The 656-nt window shown below is 63.1% G+C and overlaps 1 protein-coding gene across 1 annotated transcript in view; it reads right to left on the bottom strand.

Moving 5' to 3' along the window:
• Window positions 1-221: 221 nt before the first annotated feature.
• Window positions 222-656, bottom strand: part of LOC104462924 (AP-3 complex subunit sigma-2) — a gene marked incomplete at both ends in the record, with an annotated part of 2,506 nt that continues 2,071 nt past the window's right edge. The window contains one exon of the mRNA XM_010075074.1: window positions 222-293. Within this exon, the coding sequence (XP_010073376.1) occupies window positions 222-293 (72 nt within the window). The remainder of the gene's footprint in view (window positions 294-656) is intronic.

Genomic DNA, 656 nt, shown 5'->3' on the forward strand with positions numbered 1-656 from the left:
GAAGATGCTTAATGGGATCTTGCTCGATGCCAGCAGCTTGTGAAGAGCCCATGCTGACACCTTCCCCAGACAGGATTTCTACCTCTCCCCAGAAAGGGACTCCTGATGTACCACACCCTCTCCTGAATGGCTCCGGAGCTTGAGGCTGGGCTCTGAGGCAGCTGGGTGCTGGGGGGGAATGACAGTGCTGGCCCAGAGGAGCACACAGAGCCCACACCCACCTTGTCCATGTGGAAGATGAGGTCCAGCTCACAGACGTTCTCGAAGCACTTGTCCAGCGTCTCCACGAACACCTGGGGGCAGGAAGGGAAGGTCAGCACAGACCCACCGCAAGACACCTCCCGCACGCTGCCCCTGCATGAAACTCGCTGTGCCCCGGGGTGTCACCCTTAGCGGGGACAACACCCTCCCAGCAGCCCCATCGCCCCTCGAGGCAGGACAGGGCTCCCTCACAGCAGCGTGGACCTGCTCGCTGACGTCTCTGGGTGCTGCACACCCTGAACCCCTCAAGGGGCTGGGCACAAGGTCAAGGGCACCAAAACGTGGGGCTCGGCTGATCCGGGGGGATCCCCGGTGTCCATGGCCCGACCCGCTGCAGTGCTGGGACAACGGCTGGCGATGGCATTCAGGGGGGGTCTGCAACCCCCACAAAGGCC

The sequence above is a fragment of the Pterocles gutturalis genome, unplaced genomic scaffold (assembly GCF_000699245.1).
Source record: "Pterocles gutturalis isolate BGI_N339 unplaced genomic scaffold, ASM69924v1 scaffold6827, whole genome shotgun sequence".
NCBI classification, from domain to species: Eukaryota; Metazoa; Chordata; class Aves; order Pterocliformes; family Pteroclidae; genus Pterocles; species Pterocles gutturalis.